At 50.9% G+C, this 24662-nt stretch overlaps 4 protein-coding genes across 4 annotated transcripts; 1 reads left to right on the top strand and 3 right to left on the bottom strand.

The window, feature by feature from the left end:
* The first annotated feature begins 4171 nt into the window (after nucleotides 1-4171).
* LOC135666195 (uncharacterized) lies at nucleotides 4172-5346 on the top strand. Its single transcript, XM_065177767.1, has 5 exons — nucleotides 4172-4222; nucleotides 4380-4461; nucleotides 4551-4566; nucleotides 5047-5125; nucleotides 5227-5346. The coding sequence occupies exons 1-5, from the start codon at nucleotides 4172-4174 to the stop codon at nucleotides 5344-5346; spliced, it is 348 nt and encodes a 115-aa protein (XP_065033839.1).
* A 5250-nt stretch (nucleotides 5347-10596) lies between these two features.
* LOC135666194 (DNA damage-repair/toleration protein DRT100-like) lies at nucleotides 10597-11064 on the bottom strand. Its single transcript, XM_065177766.1, has one exon. It carries the CDS (start codon nucleotides 11062-11064, stop codon nucleotides 10597-10599), a length of 468 nt encoding a protein of 155 aa, XP_065033838.1.
* A 1176-nt stretch (nucleotides 11065-12240) lies between these two features.
* Nucleotides 12241-16504, bottom strand: LOC135666193 (transcription factor BEE 1-like). The gene is made up of 6 exons (XM_065177765.1): nucleotides 16347-16504; nucleotides 13468-13546; nucleotides 13284-13349; nucleotides 13122-13190; nucleotides 12956-13039; nucleotides 12241-12398 (listed from the first exon to the last, which is right to left on the bottom strand). Exons 1-6 carry the CDS (start codon nucleotides 16502-16504, stop codon nucleotides 12312-12314), a joined length of 543 nt encoding a protein of 180 aa, XP_065033837.1. The 3' UTR covers nucleotides 12241-12311.
* Nucleotides 16505-19723: 3219 nt separating this feature from the next.
* LOC135666192 (uncharacterized) lies at nucleotides 19724-22138 on the bottom strand. The gene is made up of 3 exons (XM_065177764.1): nucleotides 21896-22138; nucleotides 20448-21808; nucleotides 19724-20183 (listed from the first exon to the last, which is right to left on the bottom strand). Exons 1-3 carry the CDS (start codon nucleotides 22136-22138, stop codon nucleotides 19724-19726), a joined length of 2064 nt encoding a protein of 687 aa, XP_065033836.1.
* Nucleotides 22139-24662: the final 2524 nt, after the last annotated feature.

Genomic DNA, 24662 nt, shown 5'->3' with positions numbered 1-24662 from the left:
TTATGTAATATAGTGATGTTATATAGGATGATAGGGATAGCCTTATATAACTAATGAATATCTAATGTCATTCTAATATGACATATATATTTGTTTCTTCCATAACGTAAATCACCCGTATTTTTTTTAGATTAAATCGGATTCTAGAATCACTCCTAGAAACATAGACGGGTCTGAGCTTATAGACATTACATACATCTAGTATAACCTCCCCAACCCTTCTTTTTTTTTTTACAATTCTGTAATACCGTCCATCTTTTCTCCTAAAACTCTAAGTCATATAGTAATACGTTATTATGTTCCCCAACCAATTGGATTATCTTGAACCACGCATGAATTGGGATAAACTTACTTAATAATAATAATAAAAAGACTATTTTGTAATAATAAAAAGACTATTTTGAAAGCTAGTCAATGATGACCCTCCATGGATTCACCTATATAAGCCGCAGCTAACGTTGCAAAAATAAGAGCTTGAATACCACTTGTAAATAATCCAAGAAACATGACAGGTATAGGAACTACTGAAGGGACTAAAGAAACAAGAACGACAACTACTAAGGTAGCGCACCGATAAGGTAGGAACTCGCTCTTCTTACCGTCGTGTTGTTCACCGAAGTGGAGCTCCCAGTATCTCCCGATCATACCTCCGTATGATAAAGTCCCTCACGGGACTGTGTCGTGTGAATCGCATTGCCACGAACTGCTTCCACCACGATCCGCTGCACCATGTCGCCTCCTGGTGACATCTCCAATGCATTCTGATCATTGTGGGATGAACTTGAATTGTGAACCCTCTATGTGTAGCCTCTGCCAATACATCGCAGGGTCTCCACTTTCGTTTTGTTCGCTCTTTTGACAATCGACCTTCATCCACCCGCTCTTAGGTCACACTTAGTTGAAGCATCGCTCTAGGACAATCCATCGCCTAGTAGCTCCCGAAGTCCACCAACTTCGCTATAATTAGTGCACCATTGTCTGGATCCTGGGCCTCTGCCCCTACAAGCACAATCTCCGCTGCGCATCGCTTCCTTCAAGTAACTTGAATGGCATCACTGTGGCATATTCTTCAAGAATACCTGCCTCCGCATCCTCTTGCCCCATGCCAAGGCATTTTGAACCCAACTTCGCCTCCGCAAGTTGAGTTGCCTTAGTTCCTCCATCAAATGCTTCTCTGAGATAAGGTGCATGTGCCCATAAACTTCTTTCGTCTTTGGCACCATACAAGATGAGTCCGCTCCGTCAGAATGAATGACCCATGGAACAACATGATCCTACTCTTGCCTTTGCAAGAGTTCATGTCCTTGACCTCTGTCCAAGGAAAGCTTTGTGCCTCCGCTCCATGTTCCATCTTTTATGCCGGCTCACTTCATACGGCTTGGGTACTTCGCCAAGTTACACCCAAGTTGCTCCGCTCCTCGTTTTGCATTGAGTTGATGGTGGCCCTCACGCCCACCATTCCTCGGGTCAGCCCTTCCTTGAGTCTGATCATCATATCTACTCCCAAGTATGCTTTCATTTATGTTGCTTTAGATCGCTCTCTCACTTGATCTCGCAATGCATCCACCAATGCATTCTCTTAAGTGAGATCATTCAACGACTCCTCATCGCTCGCTCGGTCCATTGAGCTTCGTGGAGTTGTTGTTTTTGAGGTACTCCTCCTCAACATGTGCGATCTGTTGCACATGATTCTCCCTCTGGATAACCGAGATCTATCCCTCCTAAATAACTGTCATATTGTAGCAACATCTCTCTTCGTTTCGGAGACCACCATCCCCTTAGACTACTCCGATTTGCTGAACAAACTGTGCATTGTTTCGCCTCCTGCAAACGAACTTGCTAGATTGCGACTCTACGTCAATACAGCCCCCGCTGCATCACTCAAGCCCTAGCAACATGCTGAACTTGCTGCACACTTTAGCCTTCCACGGACGTATCCTTCACATGCCGAAGAGAAAGTTTCAATGCTCCTTGGCACCGAGTTTCGGTCGCCTTGGGATGGCCACGAACATTCCATCATCCGCATGCAAGCCCTTACATGAGCACCGAATTCTTTGAGTTAGCAATTCCTCTCACCTCTGTGAGCTTTGCACAGCTCTTTCGATTGCTGAGCAACTCTTTCCACCTTGCATTGTCTCATCCTTTACCAAGCGCCTCACTTGCCTTGAGCACCATCAAGTGTTGTTGTCAACGTTGAGCCGTAGCTTGAACTCAGCCATCCGAACCTTTGTGCGCTTCACATTCTTCCCAGCTTGCTTGTCCTCGTGGTGCCTCTCGCGCGAAGGATTTGCCATTCCTCCGAATGTCAGTCTCAGATGCTCGCTCCTCCGAGCGACTCCTTTTTCCTACATCTCCATGCCCGTTTTCTCCCAAACGGTCGCGCGTGTGCTGACTGCCCTCAACGCAACCCCACTAGGTCCCTCAGATTTGTATGCCAGGTGTTTATATGGGTGCTTGTCCCGGTCTGATACCATCTGTCACAGACTTAGCTAGTTTTGCCTAAGTCGTGCGGCACCCTTGCGTGTTCGTCCGCAAAGGTCAGTCTCCCCGAAACCTCCCATGATCTATTAGGACCCACAAAAGAGAAAACGGTTTAGAGTAAACGCCTCACTCGGAATCCACAAGCAAACATTTCCGAAAAACACTTCACAAACAATGCAAATTACAAATAGACTTTATAAGCTCAGAACAGTTGCACAACAAAGGGGTAAAATGGTCCATTACAGATCGAATAATCTCTCACACGTGTCTACATGACACAACCTTTATTTACAAGCCTAAAGAGGCCACCAAACCCAACTAAAATGAGACTATTAAACCTTTGGTTGTCCATCTATATGCTGTGCAAAGCATAAACAAATAGAAAGACACGGACATACGTAAGCATTACATCAAACATCCTGTTTCGAAGTTTGTCCGTGACACACTGTTCAGTTGTATCACAAAGAAGTACGTCAGGCAGTAGGGCAATAGCACTATATGCTTTCAATCCTTGGAAGCAAGGTAATAGATGATGAAAATGAGCGGGCTCATCAGAAATACTTTTTTTATTTTTATTTTCCGTAGTGTGTCATTGTTAAAATGCTTTTCTGTAAGTGTCAGAGATTATGTGCATACTTGTAGTTGTAGAGACCTTTTAATTAGCTAAAAATTATACAGGGATAAAGGAATCTCTGGTTAGCACTAGAATTATCATTAGGCATTTTCAAAAGATGGCAATTTTAACTACTTTTTAAATATCTAAATCTGGTCAATTCTTCCAAAAAATTCAACATGAGCGGAGATTAGAAGTTGATATTCCTAATCGGTTGGCAAGTTTCCATGGCCTATCCGGAAACATGAGCGGAGAAAAGAAAAGACAATGAGTCTGTAATGGGGAAGCCCATGTCAGTTTTCTATTTCCCCTTTATTTGATTCCTATAACTTCACTTTTTCTTGTTTTGCTACATTTCCATTCTCATATATCCGGAAATATCACAGGAGACCTTTTTCATATCAGTTTAAGTAATTGAATGCTCACTATATATTAGTTATTTCTATTGTGAATTGACAAACTGGGCATGAGTTTTCGGTACATCCACTGTGAGAATAGTTTAAAATGAGTCTAGAAACTTCAATCTATGTTTAAGTTATTGATTTAGTTTGGATAGATTTGATCACAAGTCTGTGTGGTAGCATCAACAAGCATCTTTTTTGTTAGTATAGCTAATATTGCACCCACGAGTGTTTCTAGCTATGTTTATGGCAGACTTCCAGAACTGATACTTTATGGCAGACTTCCAGAACTGCTAATATTGCAAATGACGCATAATGCATGAAAAATTTATGGCAGACTTCCAGAACTGATACTTTTCTAGCTTGAAAAAATTGAACAATTAGTGTGTATTTTTTCCACTGCCATTTCCACCAATGTCAGTAGCTTTGCTGCTACCGATATTTGTTAAGAAGTTGTTTTACTAAACACTTATTTGATCAGATAATCACTTTGAAGTTAACAGACCATTTATGATTAGACATATCGCATGCATTTGCAATCATTTCCATGAATATTCTTCCCAAAGGAACTTTTCAGAAATTTTTGATGAGGACACCCTAAAGTACTTGTGAACATGTTGAACTTTATCATGCCATATTTGAAATTAGCAGTTTCAACAAGCTTGGTCATCAAAGCATGGAATTAATATCATTCAGTAAAGGTACATCTCAGTTGGATTGTGAACATGTTAGTCAGTCTTGTGATGTATCAACTGATAGCTGATTTATCTATTATAATACTACAAGAGGGTAACAAGATTGTCAATTTACAGTTCATTAGGCACTCTGTTCAGATTCTACTCTATATACTCTTTTTTTTTTAAACTTATGTCATATGATTGCAGGATCATCACTATGCATTGCTGCAACGAGAGACTGAAAAACTTCGAGTTGATATCGAGAAAATGCGTAGTGAACTTAGGTCTGGTTTGCATTGAAGTATATAACAGATTAGTGAGCCAATTATATCCAGATTAATACTTCTTTCTTTAATTTAAACTCACTGTCTTAAACAGATATGAAATCGACAAGGTAACTGTTGGGCAGCGCTTGGATCTAAACCTCGAGAGAGAGAGAGAGTAAGGGATGTTAATGTCTTTTTGATAATGGAATATGTGGTGATATCTCAGGCTGAATTATTGTCCATATTTGTTACAGAAAATACACCTTTTTAATTTAACAACTAGGTTAACCATGCTAGTTCAGATGAAGAGATCTCGATTGCATAAGAAAATAGTTAAACTTGGTGCTAAATCTGACTTTTACTGACAATCCACTAGATTGTTGTAGGTAACAAAAAACCAGAGTTCATGTTGATTTGAATTCTGATTTATCATCATGACGTTCTGGTCTGAGTGTTGCTAGATCACTGTGCTAATGTTGATCCAATGTTTCATTTGAGTTTGTTCATTTTTTATCAGCTTTGTTATGCCTGGAACAAACAAATAGGACTACCATCAGTAGCATCAATGTAGTAGCTTTACTTTTAACTTCTTTTTTCTAATTGTTTAGGTGCATATTTGACGAGTTACGTGACGAGTTAGCGAAACAAAGGGCAGAAACCACAGAACTTATTACCAAACTCGACAGGGTAAGTTTCCTAGATCAAGGAGAAAAAAAATTACTGATAATTCTGTCAGTAGTTTTTGGTTTAGTATGTCTAAATTTGGTTTATCTTTGTAAATTTTCCAGGAAATCCTTGCATTAAGGGCACAGTTAGACGCAGCAAAACACGATGCCATAAAGTTGTTCATTGGTATTCTTGTTTCTATGTCGTTCAAAGCAGCAGCCTTTCTTCGACGGTTTCTCTAATGCAAAAGCAACGCTGTCAACCAGTTAAACACTAGAGTGACATTAAAATTCAGATTTGTCACGATATGACATGATAAATAGGATTTTTGTTTGAATGATCGTAAACTGAACTTAAATGAAAAAAAAGCTTAAATATCGTATCAATATATAATTGAAACTTAATACCATGATAAATATTTTGAGTCGATGTAGACCATGATATATGATTTTGAATTAAACGGTTCTTCTTAACAATCTCACGACTTCTGTCGCTCTTAAACATCGGATGGAGATTGGAGATTAGTGCAAAACCTAATCAAATTTACTTGTGATGAAAATAAAAACATAAAGAATATTCATTTTATCGAGGTCCTCTTATATAAACATAGATTTAGATTTGGTACACATATTTGTAAATATATTATTAGAAAAATATTGTGCAAGCCATAAATGGTAGAGGTTGTTCAAATTGAACCTAACCAAGATTTCAGTTCGGATCAATTGAATTGAACTAATTTATTTTATATATATATATATATATAATTATTTTAATTATAAACTGATTAATTGAATCGAATTAATCGATCCACGCTGAGGTAGTGGTCTCGGGCAGATGCAGCCGAGGAGCGCGACTCAAACGGGCAGGCCGCGCAGAGGTGGCCTCGGACTTGATGCGGTCGAGGAGCTTAACTCGGGAGGTGGCCTCGAACCGGTTGCGGTCGAGGAGCTTAACTCGGGAGGATGCCTCGGACCGGCTACGGCAAAGGAGCTTAGCTCAGGCGGGTAGGCCGCGCAGAGGTGACCTCGGGCCGGCTGTGGCCGAGGAGCTTGGCTAAGGAGGAGGCCTCATTTATGGTGGGGTGGCGCTTGGCCTGATCCTCTTGTGCTTCTCCCGCCTCCCGACCATCCAGGCTTCTGCCGCGATGTAGTGGTTGGCGCGTTGGAGCATCATCGGTACCGCGGTGGTGGGTTGCTCCAGGAGGGACCAGAAGAACCTGGAAGGTCGCAGGGCTATCATAAATGCCTGTATTAACAGGGAGGGATGAGCTTCCGGCAACCCCCAGATTTATGTGGTAAAGCGATTCACAAAATTGGAGAGGGGCTCGCCCTCCCTTTGGTTGAGTCCGAGGAGCAGCACAACGGACGGCTTCGGGTGGGCGTAAGCCAGGAAGCTGAGCTCGAAGTCACTGACGAGCTGATCAAAGGAGGTGATCGTCCAGGTCTTCAGGCCGTTGTACCATGTGCGAGCTGATCCTCTTAGAGTTGTGGGGAACGCTCTACACATCAAAGCATCAGAGGTCCTATACAGCACCGTCTGGGCACGGAAAGTGGCCACGTGATCCGCTAGGTAGGTGGAGCCGTCATATGCGTCCAGAGAGGGGAGCTGGAAGTTCGGGGGGACTATCTGACCTTGAATCTCGGGCGTGAACGGAGACCCCTGTTGCGCGTTCACCCCGAGCTCCCCCCTTGACCTGCGAACCTCCTGCTGCACTTTGTCGTGCTGCTGACTAACGAAACGTAACTGGGCTCGCAGGGAGTCCGTTGAATCCGAAGACAATGCCTCGAGTTCCGGGCGACCTCTCGGGTTTGTTGTCGCTCGATCCCCGAGCAGGGCCGATCGGTCCCGAGGCGAAGTCGGGACCTCCGGAGGTAGCGTGTGGGCCTGGACAGGCAGCGCTTGTTGCCGCACTGGTTAGATCGCAGGCGGGTGCTCCGGACGAGGGACTAGTGGGATGATGGTTTGCACCATGCCCGTCAAAGCCCGGACTTGATAGGCGAGGTCCTGTAAGGCCTCGGACGACACCGATGATGGGTCGGTAGGGGGACCCTCGGGTGGCGACAAACTTGGGTCGTTAAATGACCGCCAAAAGCGTTCCGAGGTCGTGGCGGGGTGTTCATCTCGAGGTTCTCCTTACGTGGCGCGCTCCCCCGGAGCCCCGATCGGGTGTGACCCCTCAGTTGTGGCTTAGTCCAAGTCGATCTGCCGATCCCTCGACATTCGGGCCGCAAGCGGGCTGGCTTGCCGCGCTAGTGGTCTCGGGCATTACGCGGCCGAGGGGCACGGCGCAAGCGGGCAAACCGCGCAGGTGTGGTCTCGGGCATCGTGCGATCGAGTAGCACGACGCAGGCGAGCAGGCCGCGCAGGTGTGGCCTTGGGCATCGAGCGACCGAGTAGCACCACGCAAGCGGGCTGGCCGCGCAGGTGTGTCTCGGGAGCAGGAAGCCGAGGAGCACGACACAGGCGGGCTGGCCGCGCTAGTGGTCTCGGGCATTACGCGGCCGAGGAGCACGACGCAGGCGGGCAAACCGCGCAGGTGTGGTCTCGGGCATCATGCGACCGAGTAGAACGACACAAGCGGGCAGGGCGCGCAGGTGTGGCCTTGGGCATCGAGCGACCGAGTAGCACCATGCAGGCGGACAGGCCACGCTGGTGAGGTCTCGGGCATCGAGCGATCGAGTAGCATGACGCAGGCGGGCAAATTGCGCAGGTGGAACTCAGCAGTCTACGTCCGAGGGACACGGCTCGGGTCAAAGGTATGACCCGGGCCGAGGGATGCATCTCAGGCGAGAAGGCCACGCTGAGATAGGACTCGGCAGTTTGCTGCCGAGGGACGCAGCGAAGGCCGAGGTTGTCTCCGGCCGAGCCGTGTAGGCTCGGAGGAGTTTAGGCCGGGGCTAACAGCGAGTCCAGTGGAGGTAAGGCAGATACTGAACCTTCGCTCGGAAAAGACCGAGGCAGGGCTTTGATTTCTTTCACGAGGACTACATCGAGTAGCCACTATGTGGGCTTGGCCTCTCTTGTAGAGCCCGCGATCGGGAGTCGTCCCTTCTCCTCCCGGCCGCCCAGGTCTCCGCTGCGATGTACCGGTTAGCCCGCTGGAGCATTTCTAGCACCGTGGTGGGAGGTCGCTCTACGAGGGACTAGAGAAATCTGGAAGGTCGCATGTCTATCACGTACGCCTGCACTAACAGAGAGGGGTGAGAGTCCGACAAACCCCGGATTTGCGTGACAAAGTGATCCACGAAATGTAAGAGGGGCTTGTCCTCCCTTTGTCTGAGTCCAAGGAGCAGTGCCGCGGAAGGCTTCGGCCGTGCATATGCCATGAAGTGGAGCTCGAAGTCATTGACGAGCTGGTCGAAAGACGCGATCGTTCCGGTCTTCAAGCCGCCGTACCACGCGTGGGCCGGCCCTCTCAGAGTTGTGGGAAACACTCTACACATCAGAGCATCAGATGTCCCGTATAGCGCCATCTGGGCGCGAAAAGTAGCTACATGGTCCGCTGGGTCGGCGGAGCCATCGTAAGCGTCCAGAGAGGGGAGCTGGAAGTCCGAGGGGACTGTCAGATCCCGTATCTCGGGCGTGAATGGAGACCCTTGGTGTACGTCCTCCCTTAGCTCTCCCCTGGACCTATGGACCTCTTTCTGCAGCTCGTCGAGTCGCTGGCTGACGAGCCGCAACTGGGCCCACAGAGATTCCGAAGAGAGTGCCTCGGGTTCCGGGCAGTCGCTCGGGTTTGCCATCACTCGATCCTCGAGTGGTAATGATGGGATCCGAGGCGAGCCGGGAGACTCCAAGGGCGGCGTGTGAGCCTGAACGGGTGGCTCTTCTTGCCACAGCGGTTTAGCAATGTACGGGATGATGGATTGCACCATGTCCGTTAGAGCTTGGACTTGATGAACGAGGGCCTGAAAGGCCTCGAGCGACACGGGCGTCGAGTCGGTTGGGGCGCCGCCGGGTGGCGACAAGCCCGGGTCGTTGATTATTTGACAATATCGTCCTAAGGTCATGGCGAGGTGTTCGTCACGATGGTCTCCGTGCGGGGGCCGTTCCCGCGAGGCTTCGGTCGGGCGCGACCTCTTAGCCGTAAGCTCGTCTGAGCCGCTCGAGTGATCACCCGACATTCCGAGCCCTCCTTCTAGCGCCAAAATGTTGTGGTAAACAACTGTAAGCCGTGGCCTCGGGGGCCGACGCGGCTTGGTTCGGGCTCGGTCGATAAGGGGATCTCTCCGAGGTGGGCTTCGACGAACCGTCTGGGTGGTCGCGTGCTGGTGTCGTCGGGTCCTCATGGAGGCGGCTCCACGACGAGAGCCTAGCGGGAGGTCGGGCGTCTTCATACCTGCACGGAGGTCGGGTCGGAAGCTCGGCCCGACCCCTCCGACGACCAAGTTAGAGGAAGCGGAGAGGGTTTTAGGTGGAGAAGTAGAAGTTCCAGTCCCCCTTTTCCATTCAGAAGGTAAGGGTATTTATAGGGAAGCTTACTGTTCCCTGATGTGCCCGCTTGCAAGGGGCAGGCTGGTAGCATCTGACATTGCTATTGACGTTGCGTGGAGAACCGAAATGTCGAAGGGTATGGGCGAGGGTCGGTTGTCGTCCTCCTCTACCTCGGTCAAGCGCACGAGGTCAAGCAACGATGAAGTCGTTGTCTGAGAGCGGATGACATCAGCGCATGTCGAGTTAGCATTATTGCCCTCCTCCTCGGACAGAGTGGCGCCCAGGTGAGGCCGACGTCGTGACGCGTCATGTCGCCATTATTACCCCTATCAAGAACTATCAAGGTTTCGAGTTTGCCTATGGACCTGGGGATGCTGCCGGAGATCTTGTTCTCTGAAAGATCAAGAATAGTGAGCCTTCGCAGCAATCCGATCTCCATGGGGATGGAGCCGGTGAGGTGGTTGCCATGGAGGTCTAATGCCTCCGTTGCAGGTACCCAACCGATGAATTCCATTTTTTTTATTCTTTAATTTTTGTTTTATTAACTTTTTAAATTTCTATACAAGTTCAAATTCATCACCACTTCAGCTTATGCTCAAGTGGTTTTCTTGTGTTCTATATCTCAAATCGTTCATGTTCTTTGAAAGGTTGTTTTGTTCATCATGTTCATCATGTGTATTGTACACCATTTTCATATGTCATTAACGAATCAATTAGTTCTTCAAATGATAAATTGTTTAGATTTTTAGCTTCTTTTATCACGGTTAATTTTTAATTCCAATTTTTAGAAAGAGAATGTAAAATCTTGTTTACAAGTTCAAAATCCGAAAAACTTCTACCAATTGTTTTTAAACCATTGACGACATACGGATGTACATGTCAACAACGATTTCTTTTGGTTTCATTTAAAAGAGTTCAAAATCGTACATTAAAATATTGATTTTTGAAACCTTTAACACTTCGTGTGTGGTTTCAAGAAAAAGTGTCAAATATCGAAAATAGTTTCGGATAAAGAAACCCGATTAAACTATGTTTTATATAAGACGTAAAATAGAGCATTAATAGTCAGGTGAGGTTTGCGAACGCGGAGGGGATGCAACCGGTGAGTTGGTTGGAGTCGAGGAGGAGGTGTTCGAGAGGCGGCCGAGGGCGGGTGGAATGGGGCCGGCGAGCTGCTTGAGGTTGCTGAGATCGAGCAACCGGAGGGAGAAGAGGTCGCCGAGGGCAGGCGAGAGCCTCCCGGCAATGGAGGCGTCGGAGATGAAGTCGGGCCCCGAGGAGAGGCCAGGGCGGGAGACGTTGACGACGCGGCCAGTGGCAGCGTCGCAGGCCACGCCGTCCCACGCGGAGCAACAGTCCGTGGCCGAGTCCCAGGAGCGGAGGAGGCCGGAGGGGTCGGCGGTGATGCTGGCCTTGAAGGCGAGAAGGGCCGAACGGTCGTGGGGGTGACATCCCTGCGACCACTGCAGCAATAGGGTGGAGCAGAGGAAGAGGAAGACGAGGCACAGCGGCTGCATGTTATCCATCTCTTACGTGAAAGAATCGACGAGGGTCGACAGATGTTCTCCCCAGTCGAAGAACTTGTGCAATGAAAAGGCGGTGAATCAAACTGGAGTAAAAAAGCATTCGTTACTGCCATGAAAGTGGCAGCAGAGGGTCTCTTAAGAGACCATTTCCTCGCAGTTTCTACTTTCTTTAATGGGCTCTCAGGTCGGCAGAAATGTGGAGATGCAGCAGCAAATTAGGCGTGGAAATGGAGTATGCTGCTGCAGTCATGAACGGTCTCCAAGGAAACTGGGGTGAGGCTCCATGAAGCTTGCCTGGGTTCAGACGCCCCATGATGGAAGTGGCGCTGCTGACTTTAATGGGACCAGAGAAGAAAGAATAGGGGCGTCTCTCTGTCCCAATGGAGTATTTTATATCTCCTTCCTTCTCACCTAATGAGCTGTCGGAGTCGATGGGCTTCACTTGCCTTCGCCTGCCTTTCCAGGGTGTGTACTTGTGATGGCGCACGAGGCTGTCAACCACTCACCACAGCAAACTGCAGGTTGGGGGAACCTCAACTCATTGTATCATCTGGCTGTTTCTACAAGGCTTTGATACTGATTAGATATCGTTGCACACAGGCATTTAGATATCGTCATGTCCACATAATAAAATGTACTCTCAGATTCTTAATGTCTCCATCCGTTTACGTTAATAAGAAATCTATGTTGACAAGCATATTTTGTCCCGTTAACTGTATCCTTAATTGGTGTCTTTTGGAGGTTGATGGACAATAATAATATCCATCCTAAAATGGACAATTTCTTACACGTCTCTATAGTGTATATGGTCTTTCCACAAGTCAAAATTTCTCTCTACCCTCGTTCGGCATCTGCTCGTAAGATTGCGATCTCAAACGATCCAACAAAGATTACGAAGAAGGAAAACAACTAGTCGAAGAAAGTACTAGTGTCACCATCTGACACGGCACGTACAACAGAGCTCTTTACAGATAGAGTTACGCCTGCCACATCAGATCTAATTTAAATAAATCATGCTAAAAAATGTGGACTTATTTCTTGCCATTCATTTGAGATAGATAGCAACATCATCAAGTACTGAGTCAAAGTGGACAGATGCAAACACGGCAAACACAAAAAGAAGTAAAGCTTATTTATATATATATATATATATGTGCATGGGAAAATACATGTGTGCCATGCACGAGTAGATGTAATCAGAAATGGCAGTCGAAGCAAAAAGAGAGAGAGAGATGCGAAAGGACAAACTACAGAGGAAAGCCGGTGGTACAACCCCCATACTCCTCTCCCACCGGTCTCACAGCTGCCTCATCTGTCTCCTGCCCATCACCTGCCTGCAGATATAAGAGAAACAAGGACTAGTGTCCCTTCAGGCATTAACTCCACAAGTAGGGGTGTATATATGAACAATCTCAGGTACACAAATCAACTTCATTACGACTATGTTTTACAGTGCATTAATGTGAGGCAGAGTACAACACAATAAGAAGCCAGTGGCTGGCATCCATCAGAGAAGTATGAACTCTTCTTAAAGCACATAATTAGGTTGACTCCGAGTATTTAACATTACCTAGCTAAATTATATTAACTCCAAACTCTGGCCCATCGGAGGATGTTAAGTTCACTATAGTCGTTAGAAGTGGCACGATCAATCAATTCATTTCTTAGCATGCTCAGTCATTGGTATCACAGCAACTGCAGAGGTGTGGTTAATATCATTGGTATCATCACATCAACCGTATTGGTATCACTTTGGCATAACCTTTCATAAAATTGTTGTTGTGATGTGTGTGGGCGTGAGAGAGCATAAGAACAAGGGAGTGGTCCTCGCTCTTCTGCCTCTCCCCAATGGAACCGCACATGGACTATATATTCACACGGCAAGGATCACCTGTGGTGTGGAGAGAGTCTCCATGCCCATGTCGAAGCAGCAGTCGTAGAAGGAGCTTGCAGCCGAAAGTTTCAGCGAAAGGAACTGTATCAAGACAAAACGGCAGGTGCTGAAGAAAGCAAAACAGAGTGACAAGAAAACCCCTCGGATCATGAACAAGTCTTACCTCAACTTGGTTCTGCAGTGATTGTACATAGTTAATTATCTCGTCGAGCATTCCGGCCATGCCCATGGCCTGTAATCACCATGGCCTCTCTTTAGAATATTCACTAAGTAATTGAATTGCGCGTAACAAAAGCCGACAAGCTTCCTTGTGGGCTATATTTACCTTGTAGCAGCCGGGAACCAGGCCTTGTAAACAGCGCATTCTTTCATTAATCCTCTCTCTTCTCACCTGAAGCCATTAACGAATCATGTAATAAACAAACAGGTAAAAAAATCATCAAACTGATGAATGCTATTAGTCGATCGACATTAGTTTCTTTGTCGGTGATGGGAGTTTCCGCGCTTACCCTCTCGGCTAGGCTGTGGCTGTCAGTGGCTTGGCCTCTTCTTGCCCTCACATGAACCTTGTAGAAACAGCCCAAGGACCTCCTCGACCTCAACGCCCGGAAACGTGCAAAGAAAGTAACCCCCGTCCACGAGGCAACAATCAACACGGCAGCTTTTAAGAGCCGCCACGGCCGCACCTCGGCCCTTCGGCTTTACGCCACCCAAGACATGCTCGGCCGCTCATCGGCCCTTCGGCCTTACGCCACCCAAGACATGCTCGGCCGCTCCTCGGCACTTCGGCTTTACGCCACCCAAGACATGCTTGGCCGCCCATCGGCCCTTCGGCTTTACGCCACCCAAGACATGCTCGGCCGCTCATCGGCCCTTCGGCTTTACGCCACCCAAGACATGCTCGGCCGCTCCTCGGCCCTTCGGCTTTACGCCACCCAAGACATGCTCGGCCGCTCCTCGGCCCTTCGGCTTTCCGCCTCCCGACACATACTTGGCCCCTTCCCGGTCCCTTGGCCTTGCGCCGCACGGAAGGCCATTCCCCTTCCGCACCCCCAGGGTCTGTGACTCCGCACCCGACCAACTCTAAAAACGAAAGCCATGCCTCGGACTCTCGCTACGACTGCCGACGCATAGCTTCTTTCCGGGGGAGAATATGATGAGGGCAATAATGGCGACATGATGTGAATGACGCCAGCCACCCTGTACCAAGGCCTCACTCCCCGGTCAACGAAACCCTGGGACACCGACCCAGGCGCATTAACGCCCGGACTGGACCCCGTCCGTCACAACAACGCCACCACCCCTCGGCCAACGAGCCCGGCTCTGCGCCTTCTGGGCTCGGTCAAGGGTAAGGAACACGCCAACCGAGACGCGCCATACCCTGCAGCAGCCCGGCCTCCCACACAGCCCCAATGGGCGTGTCAGACGCAACATGAGGTATTTACCCAGGCCCATCTATAAATACTAGGGAGTTCCAAACAAGCGGAGGAGGACACACTCACACACCACACTTGTATGGAGGCATTTCGTCCTCCAAAACCCCCTCCACATCTCCCTCTAACTTGATCGTCGGAGGGGTCGGGCCGAGATTCCGACCCGACCTGTGTGCAGGAACGAAGACGAGGTGGCCTCTTCCTGGCGCTGCTGCGGAGCTGCCGACCCGATCTACCGCCCCGAACGATCGATCCCGACCGGGAGACCCCGAGGGAGCTGCGCCCGAGATCTCCGACATTCCGAGCCCTAGAACCGAGCCGCGTCGGCCCCGAGACCATGGCTTAAAAAGTTACTCACCGTAACAGGAAGCGAACGATTTCTTCTGTTACAAGGCAAAGGAGAGGAATGGCAGACGGCTAGCGCCCACAGGTCAGAGGCTAGATGCAGAAATCAAGGTAATGCGTGCTTTGAGATGCACGAAAGCAATTCAATTCGAGTGATATGAACTATAAATATGGTTGGTCATTTGACAGTGATCCTCTCTTTAGTAACACTGATCTATTATTTCTCGATTGCGCCAGTTCTATAATGCCTGTCATCATGGAACTGCGTTTCTAGGGATTCACTTGTAAGATATCAAGTAAGATTTAGGTTATTAGCATCCTCCAATTAAGGAACCCATATCCCCGTTGGCCCGACCTCCACTTGCACATACAAAACAAGTTAAGGAAATTTGTGGTTTCTGAGTGGATAAGACCAACGCAATGCACTAAAGTGCTCCGGCTGGTGCTATGACAGTAGAAAGCAAGTCTTTGCACGATTTGTTTGGAGAAAAACAAGACAAACGTGACCAGGAAGTATCAGATGATAAGGATCACCAGCTAAAATGTACTTGGCTCACATACATAACCTTCACAAATCTGGATAATATAATGCGCAAGTAAAAGAGCCAGCTGTAGAAGATGCAATTGCCCTAAGCAAAACAAATATCACTGATAACCAATATAAGCAAAAGTGCTCAAACCATCTTTGACTATTAAGGACTGAAAATTAATTCCATGTGTTTGAGTTGAAACATCTGTTATTGTGCTAATAAACATAATATGCTTTGTTCTTTTGTTTCATCACGTATGGAAGCTTCTGATTTCTCTCATCCTATGTGAGCTTGCTTTCCTATTTACATGTTTATTCTCTTTTATGCATACTCCTCAAATAATGACATTTACAATAAAATCAAAACACACTCAATTGCATAGAATCTCCAAACGTGATTCCAGAGAAGGCACTAGGTTTACTGGACACCAGATTCCTTAGGAATGATGAGGATTAAATAATCTGATTCAAATAGGTCCAATTCTAACCCTAAATACTATGATTTCCATGTACCTGACAAAATGAAAGCAAATGAGAAACTTAAAAGGCTTCAGAGAAGAAAAGAAAATTGATTACTTTGGTAAATCAATAAAAATCTGCTGCGGGAACGGGTGGAGAAAGTTCGTTAGCATCCATGTGAAATTTATTGCAGATATTGGCGGACAGAAGAACTTCAACTGCTGGTCATATTCCTGCAAATGTTAACAAGGAAGGTGATGGACCATAAATGATCTTTTGGAAGTTCTATTTTATTTAAAACAAGGATGGATGTTGTTAGGGTAAGTAACTTTTTAGCCGTGACTTCGGGGTCGACGCGGCTGGTTCAGGGCTCCAAATGACTCGGATCAGACGTGACTCCCTTTGAAGTCCCGGGGCGGCGGATGCGGGGGATCTCGCTGGGAAACTCCGCCTTGTCGAGCAGGCTTAACAGCGGTCGGGTGCCTGCACACAGGTCGGGTCAGTAGCTCGGCCCGACCCCTCCGACGATCAAGTCAGTGGGGAGAAGTATAGTATTGAGAGATCGATCCCCCCCCTTTCGGTTGGGAGTCGGGGGGTATTTATACAGGGGGTTTGATGTTACCTGATGGGCCATCCTGCAGGAGGAGGGTCGTACCTCTGATGGCGTCTGTCGTCGTCGCGGGCGTTGCGTGGAGAGCCGAGCTTCGGCAGGGTGAGGGGAGCGTCGGTCAGCCGAGGGGGTCTGGGTACGGTGGGTGTGGGCGCATGTCGTGTCGTCATTAACGTTCGTTCTGGGGCAGTGTGCCGCACAGGGTGTTCGACGTGGGGGGTGTATTACGTCAAATCCGGGGTGCTATGTCAGGTCAGTTTTTTACCCCTATCATATGCCCCATCCGAAAGGAGCTATGCGTCGGTTTTGCATGTGGGGAGTCCGATGCATGGCTTCCTGCTTCAGGCGTGCTATTCGTGTGGGTCTGAGAGGCGCGCCGTAGACGGATCGGTCGCGTTAACGCTTCTTGAGCAGCGCTAGGCCGAGACACGCAACTCTATCGGGAGGCCGAGCAGGGTTGGACTCGGGGCCAATAGAGCCGATGAGGATCGAGAGCCGAGGGCCGAGGAGCACAACGCAGGCGGGGTGACCGCGCAGGTGTGACTCGGGATGTCGTAAAGCCGAGGGCCGAGGAGCACAACGCAAGCGGGGTGACCGCGCAGGTGTGACTCGGGATGGCGTAAAGCCGAGGGCCGAGGGGCCGAGTAACACGACCAAGTGGGCAGGATGCGAGGACGCGGCCTCGGGCACCACACAGCTGAGGAACACGGCAGGCGTTTGGGGCCGCACCGCGGTGAGTCTCGGCAGAGATTTGGCCGAGGCGCTTGGTGCAGGTAGGCTGTAACCGAGGTGATGGCCCCGGGCGTAACACGACCGAGGCGATACTTGGCTTTTGATCAATGTTTGGTTGTTTTGACCGTTGTGCGGGCGCGGGCAGTCAGGTTGCCTTTTTCCTGGGGAAGATCAAAGGGCCACGCCTTTTGGGCGTCGTCGGTTTTCGAGGTTGATATGATTAGGGGCTCCGTACTTCGCACCGCGCTGTGATTAAGAGCCGTGCCAGCCGAAGTTATGGCGATGCAGCTTTTGCGTCTTCGCAGCACATCTCAGGAGGGGAAGGGTCGCCGCTTCGGCGGGAAACAGGCTATAAATAGCGCTCCGTCGGTCTCTTTCACTTCTTGGTACCTGCATTCGCTTCAACCCCCTCTTTGGGTGACTCAGCCTAGCACTCTTCAGCCGCCTTGCCTTCCCAAAAGCTCGGTAAGGATGGCTTCCCCTCCGTCGTCGTCTCCTTCTTCGCCTCCTCTTTCCGGTGCCGCCGGTGAGGAGGTGGCGTTGGCGAGCCCCCGCTCGTCGTCCGACGAACGGGCCACCAAAGCCCTTGAATCGCTGATGTGGCCGCACGACCTCGACTCCACCGTGAGCGAGTAGTCGCTGGGCCTCCTTCGGGACCGTTATGGTATCCCGACGGAGTTCACGCTCCTTGCCCCTGAGCCGGGGCAGCGGGCGTATGATCCCATTCCTAGGGGCTTTGCCCTAACCGTAGATGCCTTCGAAGCCGGACTACGCCTACCGTTCCACCCGGTCATAACCTCCTGTGTCGCGTGGTGGCGCATTTCCCCTTCTCAAATGGCGCCGAATTCTTAGCGCTACCTGGTGGCGTTCCTCGGGGAATGCTACTACGCCCGAATCACCCCGAGCCGGTCTCTTTTCCTTTCCTGTTTTCGCCTGTCCAGGGGGTCGGGGGGCTATTACCTGTCCGCCCGACCTGGTTTCCGGGTCAGCGGGGCTCCTTCCAGCAACAAGGGGTGGAAGGAGCGCTTCTTCTACGTCTGCCATCCGAAGAGTTGGAGCTTCGGGCTCCGGTGGGCGGCGCACGCAGTTGATAACACTGCCCCAGCCTTGGATGAGGGGGGGCTCCGAGCCCTTCGAAGATTGAAGGAGATCCTCCCATCTTCCAGAGTCATCCGAAAGATGACCGAGGCATGGTTGGTCGAGGCGGGCTTGAGCCCGGTACCTCGAGGTATGCCTTGAGAAGGTGGCGGTAGGCCCTCATGTTTTATTTTCCTCTTTCGGGGTGCTCACCGAGGCCGATGTGTTTTCGCAAAGATGGTGAACCTTACTGCAGTGCGCGGAGGATGCGCCCCGTCCGCAGCATCTCCACGGCGTCAGGTCGGCCTAGGCGTCGGCACAAGAGAGGCGCCAGTGAAGCTCGAGGATGCCCACCCTCGGAAGAAGGCCAAGGTCGGTGCTTCGAAGAAACCGACTCCCCCGCGGGCTCAGGAGAGCGTGGGGGTGGCGGAGTCGAGCTCGCACGACAGGCGAGGGCGAGGTCGGGGCGAGGCAGGCCCGAGCAACGAGGCGGGGAAGGCGCCGCGGGAGCCCTCGATCTGGGACTTGTGCCGTCTGCCCGCGGGGCCGCCGGACGACTTCTACCAAGCACGCCTGATGGGCGAGCTTTCCGAAGGCCAACCCTTTGAGGCGGTCGCGGCAGCCGAGCAGCGCTCCTCGGAGCTTGAAGCGGAGGTGACGTGTCTCCGGGCTGAGGCAGGGGCGACCGAGGCTGAGGTCCTTCGCCTAAGGTCCAAGGCGAAGGCGGCTGAGGAGGTGAAAGACAACCTCCGAAGGCTCCTGGAGGGGGCGCAGTCCGAGGCTTGCCTGGCCCGAGGCGAGGCGGCCGCCCTTACCCAGTGGCTGGAGGGGGCTTTGGCCGACGCGAAGGGGGCCTCGGAAGCCCTAGCGGCCGAGCGGGAGCGGCGGTTGGAGAAGGAGAGGGAAATAATCGAAGCCTACAAGCAATCCCCCGGCTTCCAACTCGGGCTGGTTCGGTCAGGGCAGGTTACCTACGAGTACGGGTACCGGATAGCCCTGGGCCAATTCCGGACGTGCCATCCCAGGTTGGGGGGTCGAGGCGGATCCTTTTACCTCGCACCCCGAGGACTTGGACGTAGACATGCCGGAGGAGGTTCCTTTCGACGATAGCATCGGGGGCCCCGATGGCTTAGGGCAGTCTTGAAGTCGGCTCAGCCGAGCCGTTTTAGCTTCTTGTAACTTTTGTAGTCTTCGGGTCAGGTCGCAGTTGTAATCCCGTGCTTCGTAAAATCTTCTCCCAGTGTGCCTTTTCGCTTCGAGAGTTGTCTTGTATTCTCATGCTTCATAAATAAAGGTCCTTTCCCCGTATGTTTTTGAGCTTCAGAAATTGCACAGCTTCGACTTGGGAGATGTTAACACGGGTATTGACCTCAGACAAAGAACTTTTTAAGGTTCTGGATGTTCCACGTTCTCGGCAAGGAGGAACCGTCCATCGCTGTGAGCCGATACGTACCCGGTCGGACCACGCCGGCGACCCGATATGGTCCCTCCCACTTGGGGGCCAGCTTCCCCCTCGTTCGGGTCGGGTCGCTGACCTCGGCCCTTCGTAGGACTAGATCGCCTAACTTGATCGGTCGGGGTCATAATTTTCTGTTGTAGACCCTGGCGACGGCTCTCTGGTGAGAGAGGGCCTTCAGGTGCGCGTCGGTGCGTCGCTCCTCGAGCATGTCGAGGCTGGCGCGAAGTCCCTGGTTCGAGGCTTCCTCGTCGTAGCTCCTCGTCCGAAGCATGGCGATAGCCATCTCGGGTGGTAGGATGGCCTCGGTTCCGAACGTCAAGCTGTACGGGGATTCTCCGGTCGCAGTCTTGGGAGTGGTGCGCAGCGACCATAACACACTGGGGAGCTCGTCCGTCCAGGTCGATCGGGCCGCAGACACTCTTCTTTTGAGGCCATCTAAGATGGACTTGTTGGTTACCTCGGCCAACCCGTTCGTCTGAGGGTGGGCCACCGAGCTGAACCTTAGTTGAATGCCATGACTGGCGCAGAATTCCCGGAACCTTGTGCCTGCGAACTGAGGTCCGTTGTCGGTGATAATGGCCCTGGGCAACCCGAACCGAGTTACCAGGTTCTTCCACACGAATTTCTCCATCTGATGTTCCGTGATCGTCGCCAGTGGCTCGGCCTCGACCCACTTTGTGAAGTAGTCTACTCCTACAATTATGTACTTCCGCTGTCCAGAAGCCGGTGGGAAGGGACCGAGGAGGTCCAGCCCCCACTGGGCAAACGACCATGCGCAGTCGATGGGGCAGAGCGGGACCGAGGGTTGTTGGGGTGCGCGGGCGTGTTGCTAGCACGAACCGCACTGCTGAACGTAGGCTTTCGCATCTCGGCACATGGTTGGCCAGTAGTAGCCTTGGCGGAGTATCTTGTGCGCCAAGGTTCGTCCGCCGATGTGTTCGCCGCAGACCCCCTCGTGAGTTTCGGCCAGGACTGTCCGTGCTTCGTCAGGCTCCAAGCATCGCAGGAGGGGATGGGTGAAGGACCGTTTGTAAAGCCGACCACTCTCCTCGGCGTACCACGCGTGTGTGCGGCGCAGACGCCGAGCTGCGACTTCGTCGAGGGGGAGAGTTCCATCCCGCTTGAAGCGCAGCAACTCTTGCACCCACGTGGTCGGCGCACCGCCTGGGGCCATAGTCGCTACTTCGATGGCGCGAGCGGGGAGCTCCTCAATCTCTGGCCACGCTTCGGGGGTTTGTCTTGACGCCAGCTTAGCGAGCGCATCGGCTCGCTCGTTTTCCTCCCTCGGAACATTAGATAATGTAAAGTAAGGGAATCTCGCGGTTAGGTCTCTTACCCGTGCCAGGTATTTGGCCATGGTTGCGTCCCGAGCTTCATATCCACCGCTGAGCTGTTTGGCCACAAGTTGCGAGTCGGTGAGGACATGTATTGCGTCCACCTGCATCTCGAGGGCCAGCCTCAATCCCGCTAGGAGTGCCTCGTATTCCGCCTCGTTATTAGTGGCTTTAAACCTGAAGCGGAGGGAACGCTCGAACGAGCGTCCGTCAGGGGCGAGGAGGACCAGCCCCACTCCGGCACCACTCGAGTTGGCCGAGCCGTCCACGTGTAGGATCCAAGCCTCGGGGGTTTGCTCGGGATCTCTGTCCATCGGAGCTAACTCCGCGACGAAGTCGGCTACTGCCTGGGCCTTCATGGCGGTCCTGGGTACGTAACTGATATCATGTTCACCGAGCTCCACCGCCCATCGGAGGAGCCGACCTGCAACATCGAATTTTGTTAAGACCTGCCGGAGAGGCTGGTCGGTGATGACTTCCACCGGGTGCGCCTGGAAGTAAGGGCACAACTTCCGAGCCGAGAGCACCAGGGCGAGTGCGAGTTTTTCTATCGGCGGGTAGCGCTCTTTAGGTCCACTCAGGACGTGGTTGACGTAGTAGATCGGGAGTTGCGGGCCGGAGCTTTCCTTGACAAGGACGGAGCTGACCGCATGCGGGGAGGCTGCTAGGTAGAGTCCCAGCTTCTCGCCGGGGGAGACAGAGGCGAGCCGAGGGAGGCTGGCCAGGTGCTGCTTTATCTGCTTTAAAGCCTCCTCGCATTCCAATGTCCATTGGAAATTCTTCGGGTTTTTGAGCGCCTTGAAGAACGGGAGGCAGCGATCGCCCGATCGGGCGAGGAAGCGGGACAGGGCGACAAGTCTTCCGTTGAATCGCTGCAGGTCCTTAACTGTCCGGGGGGACTACATATCGATTATTGCCTGTACCTTCTCCGGGTCGGCGTCGATTCCTCTCTAGTGTACAATGAATCCTTGGAACTTCCCGGAGGTGACGCCGAAAGCGCACTTTGTGGGGTTGAGCCGCATGCCGAACTTGCGCAGCGTGGCGAAGGCCTCGGCCAGGTCGGCAAGGTGCGTTCCGGCCTCTCGGCTTTTCACAATCATGTCGTCCACGTAGACTTCCATGTTTCTGCCGATTTGATGGGCAAACATCTTGTTTACCGTCCTCTGGTATGTGGCCCCGGCATTTTTTAACCCGAACGGCATGACCTTGTAGAAGTATATCCCTTGATCGGTGAGGAAAGCCGTATGTTCTCTGTCTTCGGGCGCCATCCTGATCTGGTTGTACCCTGAATAGGCATCCATGAAAGAGAGGCGTGCATGCCCCGCCGTCGCGTCGACTAGCTGGTCGATCTTCGGGAGGGGATAGCAGTCTTTAGGACATGCACTGTTGAGACTGGTGTAGTCAACGCACATCCTCCAGCTTCCATTGTGTTTTTTCACGAGAACTACATTGGACAACCACTGAGGATACTTGGCTTCTTCTATGAAGCCTGCCGCTAAGAGTCGGTCCACCTCCTCTTGTATGCCGCGTTGTTGGTCAGGGGCGTGGCGCCGGGGCTTTTGCTTCACTGGGCGAGCGTCAGGTGGGATATTGAGATGATGCTCCGCGACCTCTGGGTCGACCCCCCCCATGTCCGATGGGGACCAGGCGAAGATGTCGGCATTTTCCCGCAGAAGACCGACGAGCTGTTCCCGTTCCCGTTCGGGTAGTTCCGATCCGACCCTAACCGTTTGGTTCGGCCGCGCTTCCTGCAAAGGAACGTCAACAGTGGATCCCCTCGGCTCGGGATGAGGAGCCAGTTTCTTCGCTTCCCGCGGATCTTCCAAGGGCGCCTCGGCCCTGGTTCTCTTGCCTAATGAGACGGAGGTAAGGTAGCAGCGCCTGGACTCTCGGGGGCTTCCGGTGACTTCCCCGACCCCCTCGCGAGTCGGGAATTTGACGGTCCGGTAGTAGGTTGAGACGACGGCTCTGACCTTGTTGAGGGTCGGTCGACCTAGTATGGCATTGTAAGCGGTGGGATGGTCGACCACCAGGAAAGTGGTCATTACGGTCTTCGATCTCGGCGGGGTCCCCACAGTCAGAGGCAAGGTAATGGCTCCCAGGGGCGATATTGAATCTCCCGTGAACGCAGAGGCAAGGTAAACTGTGTTTTAGAGGTAATGGCTCTCAGTTTACGTCTAAATGCAGTTTTACGTCTAAACGTAGTTTGCGTCTAAACGCAGTTTTATGTCTAAACGTAGTTTTGCGTTCAAAAGTAGTTTACGTCTAAAACATAGTTTTATGTCTAAACACAGTTTGCGCAGTTTACGTCTAAACACAGTTTTGCGTCTAAACTCAGTTTACGTCTAAACGCAGTTTTACGTCTAAACGCAGTTTGCGTCTAAACGCAGTTTTACGTCTAAACATAGTTTTACGTTTAAAAGTAGTTTACATCTAAAACACAGTTTTATGTTTAAACACAGTTTGCGCAGTTTACGTTTAAACGTAGTTTTACGTCTAAACGCAGTTTGCGTCTAAACGCAGTTTTACGTTTGAACGCAGTTTTACGTCTAAACGTAGTTTGCGTCTAAAACAGTTTCAAAGGGATCTGAACTTAGAAACTAGTTCGTAAAAGCGCAGAAGACAGTTTTGCAGAATCAAAACGCAAACGTAAGCTGCAATGTAAAGATCGTACGAAAAACACCGATTTACGTCTGAATGCAGATTTGGAAAGATCAGCACTTAGAAACTTGTTCGTAAAGGCGCAGAGAGCAGTAGCTATGTAGGAGGTTTGCAGTAATGATAAGGTACTCGAAATAAAAGCAAACCAGAGATTTAGAGTGGTTCGGTCAGTCTTGACCTACTCCACTTTTGGCTTCCTCCTCCGACGAGGTCACCGACGTCAACTAGAGGCCTTCCTTCAATAGGCGAAGGCCAACTGCCCTTTTACAGTTTCACTCCTTTTGATGGGCTCAGGAGACAACCCTTACAGAACCTTTCTCTCCTCACTTTACAACTCAAAAGCTTGAAGAACAGAAGGAGGAGACTTAAAGGCTTTACAACAATTTTGAGCTCTTAGAATCACAGAAAGGATCAAGATTTTGGTGTAGGTCTGTGTGCTTTCTGTGCTAAATGGGTGGGGTATTTATAGGCCCCAACCCAGTTCAAATTTGGAGCTCAAAACGATCAAATCCCGGAATTCCGGGATCAGGCGGTTGCACCTCCTGACTGGAGCGGTTGCACCGCCTGGCAGAGCTCGAAGACTGAGCTCAAGCGGTTGCACCTCTCTATCAGGGGCGGTTGCACCGCCTGAGTCTGGCTCGGAGACTGAGCCCCAGGCGGTGCCACCTCTTGATTGAGGCGGTTGCACCTCTCTGCCAGAGCTCGAAGACCGAGCTCAGGTGGTGCCACCTCTTTGTCAGGGAGGTTGCACCGCCCAGTCTAGCTCGAAGACTGAGCTCAGGCGGTGCCACCTCCTGGCTGGGGCGGTTGCACCGCCCAGTCTCACTGGGAGACTTAGCCCAGGCGGTTGCACCTCCTGCCTGGGGCGGTTGCACCTCCTTCACTATTTCAGCTCACTTGGTTTGGCTCCAAACTTGGCCCAAACCAGTCCGAACTTGAGCCTAATTGGCCCCTACTTGGGTTATAGGATTAACACCTAATCCTAACCCTAATTAACGTGCTAACTATGATTTTAAAGACATTTTCTAAGCTATTACAAAGTCCGCAAGTCAAGACTTCTTCTGG

The sequence above is a fragment of the Musa acuminata genome, unplaced genomic scaffold (genome assembly GCF_036884655.1).
Source record: "Musa acuminata AAA Group cultivar baxijiao unplaced genomic scaffold, Cavendish_Baxijiao_AAA HiC_scaffold_1077, whole genome shotgun sequence".
Classification (NCBI taxonomy): Eukaryota; Viridiplantae; Streptophyta; class Magnoliopsida; order Zingiberales; family Musaceae; genus Musa; species Musa acuminata.
Note: the sequence above shows the minus strand (reverse complement) of the source record. Positions and strands in the feature narration are given on the sequence as shown.

Bases quoted from the DNA above. Each gene is read 5' to 3' on its own strand.
- LOC135666192 (XM_065177764.1), bottom strand. From the start codon at position 22,138: ATGCCGTTCGGGTTAAAAAATGCCGGGGCCACATACCAGAGGACGGTA. The intron at 21,809-21,895 runs GTACACTAGAGA...AAGGACCTGCAG, and splicing joins GGAAGTTCCAAGGATTCATT to CGATTCAACGGAAGACTTGT. The intron at 20,184-20,447 runs GTGCGGTTCGTG...CGGGTTGCCCAG, and splicing joins GCGAAAGCCTACGTTCAGCA to GGCCATTATCACCGACAACG.
- LOC135666194 (XM_065177766.1), bottom strand. From the start codon at position 11,064: ATGGATAACATGCAGCCGCTGTGCCTCGTCTTCCTCTTCCTCTGCTCC.
- LOC135666195 (XM_065177767.1), top strand. From the start codon at position 4,172: ATGGAATTAATATCATTCAGTAAAGGTACATCTCAGTTGGATTGTGAA. The intron at 4,223-4,379 runs GTTAGTCAGTCT...ATATGATTGCAG, and splicing joins CTCAGTTGGATTGTGAACAT to GATCATCACTATGCATTGCT. The intron at 5,126-5,226 runs GTAAGTTTCCTA...TAAATTTTCCAG, and splicing joins TTATTACCAAACTCGACAGG to GAAATCCTTGCATTAAGGGC.
- LOC135666193 (XM_065177765.1), bottom strand. From the start codon at position 16,504: ATGACGACACGACATGCGCCCACACCCACCGTACCCAGACCCCCTCGG. The intron at 13,547-16,346 runs GTAACATCAAAC...GAGGTCGAGGAG, and splicing joins CCTGCAGGATGGCCCATCAG to GTCCTTGGGCTGTTTCTACA. The intron at 13,191-13,283 runs GTAAATATAGCC...TGGTGATTACAG, and splicing joins TGGTTCCCGGCTGCTACAAG to GCCATGGGCATGGCCGGAAT.